We start from the raw sequence: 8,151 nt of genomic DNA on the forward strand, positions 1-8,151 counted from the left end.
GTGTAATATAAACCTTATAATTTTAAATGATTATCAAAAAAGTGTTTAATAACACAAATTTCAAGTTGTGTAAATTCTCAATATGTATAAGAATTAGTTAAGGTATTTAAATAAAAATTTGTGTCAACTCTAGTTACCATCTTATCCTAATTATACAACAAAATACATGCCCCATGACTTTGGCTTATTAATAAATAAGCATGTCAAGTATGATATGAGAATTAGACTCATGTCAGAATTAAAGTTGTGCAATGGATAAACGGACAAAATTATGATATTTAAGTAGAACAGTTAAAGAGCATATCCATTAACCATTATCCATAGTTGACATTCAAATTTCTCGATTATCAAAGAAAAATAAGTAGCTTTTGAAAAATAGTTATGCAACAATACTTATTCAATTTAAAAAATCAATAGATAATTTACCTTTTGTATCTATTTTAACCTTAATATGAAATTACTCATATTATTTATCATTCTCGACAAAGGATAATAGAATAATACTACTCAAATTATTTATTGTTTCTTAAACAATGTGTCAAGTCAACAGTTGGCAAGTATTAGCTATCAAAAAAGAACTTGTGCAAATTAAAACACATGGTTGTAGACACTGAATTCCAAGCTCAGATGTGCTAATCTTTACCAACTTCAATCTACATTTATAATGCTTTTGTCACCATCAGTTTCCCAGAGTTTAGGCCAGAAGTCAAGAACATAAGGATTTGTCATCTCAACTTTGTCTACTTGGGCATAGCAGGTAAATCAGCAAGAGTGGGAATAAAAAGTTATAAACTAGCCTGTACATTGCATCACCTGCCAAAAAGACAAATAAATAGAACAAGTTGTGACACTTCACAGTTTATCTTCTTCACCCATATATAGAGATAGAAATGTTGACAAATGCCACTCAGCCAGATGAAAATTTGTAAGGCAGTTGATTGCAATATTCACTCAAACTTTTACTAGTGGAATTTCAACTCAGCAGGATATATGGAAAGGCTTTGCCTTATAGTGGAACAAATGGCAATCTGTTTCAGATGACTACGCATATAGAGAGGGATATGTTATAGTGAACTCTAAACTAAAATCGTGCATATGATTCAAAATAAATGGAATCCATTCATGTGCTAACACATTTTTGAGCTGGGACTCAATTATAGACAACTTTGTTGCACCGGAACTTGGCATCAGATCAAGTCGAGACAAGCTACTTGAGGCCATGCGCATGTTACATGGTCTGTACATTCCCCTGAGACTGAGTTCGAGACTTGGCTGCCCCTTTCCATCCTTTTTGACGCGCCCTCATCTCCCATGTAGCAGTCATTTTCTTTTGTGCCAATAAAAGAACCTCAGCTTTTTCCCTTGCCTCTTCACATGTCTCCATTCCAGAATTGCATTTGTCTGCTTCTTTCATATATTGGGATGTCAACTTTTTTGCTTCAAGAAGTGCCATGTCAGCCTTCCGCTGATTTTCTGAGGCTTCAGCTTCTCGCAGTTTAAGTTCCTCAGACAACAAATCAGCAAAGTTTTTTTCCGTGTCTTCACCAACTTCTGGATCACGCTTAGCACAATCTGCAAAACATTGAATAAGAAGGCAACTCCAAGATTTAGATGTCAAGTCACAAAATATAGATTTTAATCATAAAAAGAAAGAGTAAATGGCTACTTCAACGCAACAAAACTAAAATATAGGAGGTTCACATTAACTATACGATATTTTGAACATATTCAGCTTATTAAGATGTCAAGCATTTGCAGTCTTGCAGATCATCTAAATATTTGCACAGTTTCAACTCATTACAGAATCAAAGAAATCATGCCATCCTCGAACTCAGCCATCAAACTTGAGATGGTCGTTTATGGGATGCAACTAAATAAATGTTTTTACAACAACAAAGTTCTGCAAAATGTCCTATTTAAACTAACAGTAGTTCCTAACCTACCAAATACTAAAAGGTCTCATCTGAAGTCATACAATATGCTCTACCACAACAGAGATTAGATGTATCTGATAAACTCATAAGAACTCTTCCTTTTTCATCCATTTTCAGATTTCATACCAAAAAATCTCAGATTTATAACAATACATGTTATACGTCTCCTCAGATAATTTTCACAACTAAATTAATCACAACTATGCTGCGATCCTTCCACTTAGACAAAAAAAAAAGAGCTGGTAATCTACTGCAGAAAAAGTATGCTATTGTTGTTTTAGTAGCCAAAATGAATCCATATTGAGGAGAGAAACTGAGAAAAGATAGAGAGGGGGACGAGGAAGGCATGTCCAGAAATTCTTCGAAGTTGTTATCAGGCTACCAGTGGAAATGCTCATAGAATTTCGTAGAAATACTTGTCCGAATTTTTGGATCCATTAAGTTGTTGTAAGTAGCTTCTATGCTCCTCTGTCCAACAATAGTTGTCCACTCTACTAAAAATAGTTGTCCAACAATACTTGTCCTTTTGGAAAACCAAGAAATAATTTACCTTTTTGTGTCTATTTTAAACTTGCTATTAAATACTATTTATCATCTACACATTTCTCAAAGCATAAAATTTAATAAATTCAAATGATAATATAGTAATATTACCCCTATTATTTATTGTTTTTTAAGGTGTGCCAAGTCAATAGTGGACAACTATTGTTGGACAAAGGGAGTATCAAGCTACTGCCTTTTTCATGTTAAATGTAGTAGTGGCAATCAGGGGATCCATCAAAAGTCCAAAAAATGTCCTTGACGAAGGCAGGTGTCATACAAGGGAAATCCAAGGGTTATATCACCTCAGGTGTTAAGTTGCCAAAGCTAATATTTTCATGTGTCACGTAATAGCTTCCAATCAAGGTATCATTCTGACAGTCATAACAGAAGAAAGCAGGTTATTCAAGAAAATATAAGGGTTCAATCAGTACATAAGCAGGTTATTCAAGAGAAAATACGGGTTCGTTTGTTTATTTTATTTTCCTTATAAAAAAACACAAATCATATTAGAAGCCCTTACTAATATTTCATCTGCAGGCCTATTTACATTAAGGTAAATATGGAGTCCAACGGAAAATCTCTGACATAACTTAGAGGGAGAGAGCATTTGACAACCTAGAATGGTTAAATAACCCTCAAACTCAAAGTCGAAATACTAACCCAAACATATTCCTATGATAATGAAGTTCATGAAAACGTAGAATACAAAGTGTTGATGATCTCAATGTTAAGAAAGGTAAATCATCAGATAACAGCTAGAAGAAGAAAATGATGACTTGATGAAATCTTCCATCAGATCACAAAATAAATGATACCATAATCAAAGAAAACTAAAGAACTGCCAAAGATCTCATGACACTAACCTGTCAAAGAAACATTGCTCAAACCTGCAAGACATACAAAAATAAGAAGTCAATGGGAGCAATACTCGACAAACCAATATCCTCACGTAACCAGATACTCTAAACAACCCTAAGAAAAAGACATGGTGTCCAGATCATAGGAAATGACAATTCTGCTGAACAAGCATGGCAAGTAAGCAAGAGAAATCTTCCATGGCTCCACTATGGTCCATTCAAAGGACAAAGACCAAAAGCTATCACTAAAAACTCCCAGTTTTAAGATAGGTGAGATCCAAATTGTTCAAGATTTACTATATTAGGAAAAGGAAAACCAGAAGAATTCAATATATCTCAAACTCACAAGAAACATGTGAAGGTCAGCCAAACTAATTAACCATATCAGCCATGACTTCAAGACAACAGGTTTCATAACTCATAAGGAGGAAAAGCAAATAGTATTTTTAGACATTATTCAAAGTTGATAGCAAATTTTCTAACCCACACATCCTGACTCCCGCCCTTCCTCCAAATAATCCCAAACGACATATAACAACAAGCAGGATGATTGGGGAATAGTTCAATTCACGTTAACACATTCATGAAACAAGCCATGGAAATATTGCCAGAAATATAAAAAGAACACAAATGATTAACAGTAGTAACAACAGCTAACAGTCTGCAATAATTGAACTTCAAACAGTATAAACTTCCCAATTTAGCCTGAGATTACAGTACTAAACTTACATTTTCAAATCACTGTGTCATTTTAGCAGGATTATGATTCAATATACGCAGCATATCACATAAAGCACAATCAATTGGATTCTGCTTCCTTTAGAAAGCAGATCCAAAGCCAGAACCAACAAAGGTACAATTTTTTTTAAGATCTTTCAATTAGACCACCAGATTCACAAATGGGTCTTTAAGCAAATAAAAAAGGGTTCTTTAAATTACCATATCCGCACAAAAAGACCATTCTTGACAGTTAATGGCACATATTACAGCAGATCAGGGAAAATGTATACCTGGGGGAATAAAAAAGAAGGGTTCGGAATTGCAGTCACAATTACAAGGAGGGCAAGTAGTAACAGAAGAAGAACGGCTAACAGCAACTAAACCTTCCATCAAGTGCCAATACAAAGGTGGACCCAAAATATATGCTGCCAAACTAATTGCCATTAGACCCAATACTGATTTCAACACCCTAGGACTACATGCTGATGATCTTCCTGCTTGATTCAACGCCATTGGTGGTTCTGTTTGCTTTCTCTACTGGCCAGTAAACAGAGAAGTTGAAAAAAAAATTTGAGTTAAATTGTTAGTTTTGTGCTTACTTATGGAGACCAATAGCAGATGAATGAGAGTGTGGAAGAAAGATCAGCTGTTTTTTTTTTCTCCGCTTTTCAACTGCTGTGACGCGTTTAGGAATTTAGCCCAGATCCGCCGACGCCTACTAAAGTTCGGATTTCAGCCCATTAAAATGTAATTATTTATTTTTTAAAAGAAAATCTTTTAAAGTTACTTGATTCGATTAAATCCGAAAAGAGTTTTGATCGATGTGTATATTAACTTATTTTTAATGATATTTTTATTTTTGTACTGTTATAAGTTTTGAAGTGTTAAAATAACCTAAAAATATTTTAAACTTTTTAAGCTGATAAAATATTCAAGAAGTTAAAAATAAAAAATGAAAGATAATAAGTCACTAATAAAAAAAAAACTCCTCCAAACACACTTCAATCATTGGGTTTGTTTCATAAAAACAACTCAATTCTTCTCTTTTTATCTCCTTATAATGAGCGTTCTACTCTTCCTTTCTCGCTCCATAATATCAAAATTTTCTTTTATCTACCCAAAATCAACTTAAGGATTCTTTGTTTCAAATGAAATTGTTATTCTAATTGGTATGCAAGCTGTTAGAGATTCATCTCTCATAGCGGAAAATATTATTATTTATATATATCAGATAACGAATTCTTTTGATTAGTTTGTAGTTTACTTTTTTAGATTTGAATTTCTTATTAAAAATTTTAGCTTCGCCAATATTAATATGTGTAATACCTTTAAGTTCTCAATAAATAATGAATGTGACAATTGAACAATAAATTCAATAAATAATGAATCTGAAAATTGAATTCATTTCTCAATAAACAATGGATGTAAAAATTGAACAATAAATTCAATAAATAATGAATCTGAAAACTAAACGATAAATAATGAAGGTAAAAATTGAAAAAACATTCGAAGGCATCAAAAAAAATTTAATAATGAATTTTATGATTTTTCATTTCCTAACAATACTGAACCTTATAAAAAAATGCAAAAATATTTTTAAAAAACAAAACAAAAAGAAAACTATCTATTTTTTTTATAAAGAATATTTTAGAACTTTAAATTAAATAATACAAAGCTTCATATTAATAAATAAAAATTTTCAATAAGCATCCAACATAATGTATTGCAAATAAATGACTAACCTTTTAAGTTATTTATATATTTTAGATTCGCGTGTGTCATTAAATTTTAATGTTAGGATTATTATAATATATTTAATGAATATAACTTTTTTAATAATAGAGATTAACTATTTCTCTTTTTTTCTATTCTGTTGTCTAATAATAATGACTTGTGGTTTCGATTGTCTAATAGTAATAACTTGTGGTATAAGAATCGTTATGTTGTTCAATAGTTGGGACACACTTGAAAATCATAGTTATTCAATATAATTGTGATATGGTTGAATATGGTAGTCCAAATGCGCTTACCTTTATAGTGAACCACATAAAACTTTGTTGATTTTGTCAACCCAATTTTTCCTTTTCTTTTCAGTGTTGTCATACTTTTCCTTTCTTTCTCCATCAAATCAACACTTGCTTTTTAAAAAAAATTACAAGTATGTTATTTATTAATTTGGGTTAAAGGACTCTTTATTTCACGAGGAAAGAAATAATTATTTTAATTGATATATATGATACTTCGGTTTTTCAATAAGTAACAAATGTGAAAATTGAAAATATAAATCGAAGATGTCAAAAAATCTAATGAAGAATTTTATATTTTGCTATCCAATAATATTGAAAATTATTAACAGAAAAAAAAAAAGAACTATCTTATTTTTATGAAGAATATTTTAGAACCTTGAATTAAATAATTCAAATATTCATATTAATAAATAAAATTTTACAATATACAACCAACTTAATGTATTGCAAATAAATGGCCAATCTTTGATTAATTAGAATTAATTCTTATTTTTAAAAATAATGATATCTTATGTCTTTTATATATATATATATATATATATATATATATATATATTCATATGTCTATGTTAAATTTAAATATTTATAATTATTAATCATTATTTTAATAAATATATTAAAAAAATTAATAATGAAGATTAATTATTTCTTTTTCTTTTGTTGTTCAATAGTCGTTATGCGTTCGAAAATTGTTTTGTTGTTCAATAATCGTGACGCGTTTGAGAATCGTTTTGTTGCTCAACAATTGTGACACTTTTGGAAATCGTAGTTATTTAGTAGTTGTGACACGTTTGAAAATTGTAATCCAAATCTGTTTATCTTCTTAAACACCTAAGATATGTTTCAACTGTTATGTTCAAGACCTTTGTTTGTCTATTTGTTTGAGGGTTATAAACACTAAAAATAATGTTGTTTAACTCCTCAAGACTATATATTTATTTTCCAAAAAGAGCTTAGAAAAATGGATTTTGGTAACTTCAAGTAGAAGACAGTCAAATAGTTTAAAGATGTTATCCAAGAAAGCTTGAGCCACTGTTATATAAGGATGTTGCAAACTTGTGAAAATAATGTATCTTCATTTAGATAGCCTAAGTTAATATTTGTCGATGCTTGAAGAAGGATATTTGGGTCTTCGACAAACATCACATTTGTTGATGAATGATTTGATGTCATGAGCCATTGATTTTCAAAGAAAAAGAGATTGAACTCTTCTAACTAGGATAATCCGAGTACGAGTTGAGAAACTTAATGTTGCCTTATAATCGAACATTAGCTTGATCAAGGTTGAATTATCAATAAATTATTTATATAAAAAGGAGAAAATGCACTAGTACCTCCTAGACTATGATCAAATTGCAGAGATACACATTAACTAAACTAAGTAACTAATACCCTGAACTTATTTTTTTTGTAATTCTGTAAACCTTTTTACTTACGTAGCACACTCTGTGACACCACACAATTGAGGTGCGCGGGAGATATTTAATTTGAATGTCATGTAAGCCAAAAACGTGCACAAAATTACAAAAAGAAATGGGTTTGGGGGGGTGTAATAGGACCTTAGTTTAGTTAAGGTGTGTCTCTGAAATTTCGATCATAGTCTAGGGGATACTTGTACATTTTTCATATAAAAAATAATATCCCAAGTTTTTATTATTTTAAAAGTTCAAATAAAATTTTATTATTATTATTATTATTATTTATTGTGTCCTCAAAAGAAATATATGGAGATACTTGTGAACACCTAATTTTTTACCAAAATATAAAGAGTCAAACACCAATTTTTATTTTTTTTATTAAAAAGGTTATATTTAAAATAAAATAAAATAATAATAATAAATTGTAAATTAATAAAACTAATAAGATCAATTATAGTTTAATAAAAAAAATTGATAAATAGAAGTTGGGAATTTAAGTTATTTGTTAATTATTTAGTTTAAAAATAATAATACTATAGAAAATATTATGAAAATGTAAAGAAAAAGAAAAGAAAAGATAAATCCTAAAGATTTCAAATTTGTTAATCTTATCCTAATTATTCCCAACTTTCTAACTTATTTTACTAAAAAG

At 30.0% G+C, this 8,151-nt stretch overlaps 1 protein-coding gene across 1 annotated transcript; it reads right to left on the minus strand.

The window, feature by feature from the left end:
- Window positions 1–851: 851 nt before the first annotated feature.
- Window positions 852–4,783, minus strand: LOC107026458. Its single transcript, XM_015227430.2, has 3 exons — window positions 4,345–4,783; window positions 3,341–3,364; window positions 852–1,572 (listed from the first exon to the last, which is right to left on the minus strand). Exons 1-3 carry the CDS (start codon window positions 4,565–4,567, stop codon window positions 1,229–1,231), a joined length of 591 nt encoding a protein of 196 aa, XP_015082916.1. The 5' UTR covers window positions 4,568–4,783; the 3' UTR covers window positions 852–1,228.
- Window positions 4,784–8,151: the final 3,368 nt, after the last annotated feature.

The sequence above is a fragment of the Solanum pennellii genome, chromosome 7 (assembly GCF_001406875.1).
Source record: "Solanum pennellii chromosome 7, SPENNV200".
Taxonomy (NCBI): Eukaryota; Viridiplantae; Streptophyta; class Magnoliopsida; order Solanales; family Solanaceae; genus Solanum; species Solanum pennellii.

Excerpts from the sequence above, each read along its gene's own strand:
- LOC107026458 (XM_015227430.2), bottom strand. The coding sequence starts at position 4,567 with ATGGCGTTGAATCAAGCAGGAAGATCATCAGCATGTAGTCCTAGGGTG. Across the intron at positions 3,365-4,344 it reads CTTCTTTTTTATTCCCCCAG|GTTTGAGCAATGTTTCTTTG; the intron begins GTATACATTTTC and ends TATGTCTTGCAG. Across the intron at positions 1,573-3,340 it reads GAGCAATGTTTCTTTGACAG|ATTGTGCTAAGCGTGATCCA; the intron begins GTTAGTGTCATG and ends AATGTTTTGCAG.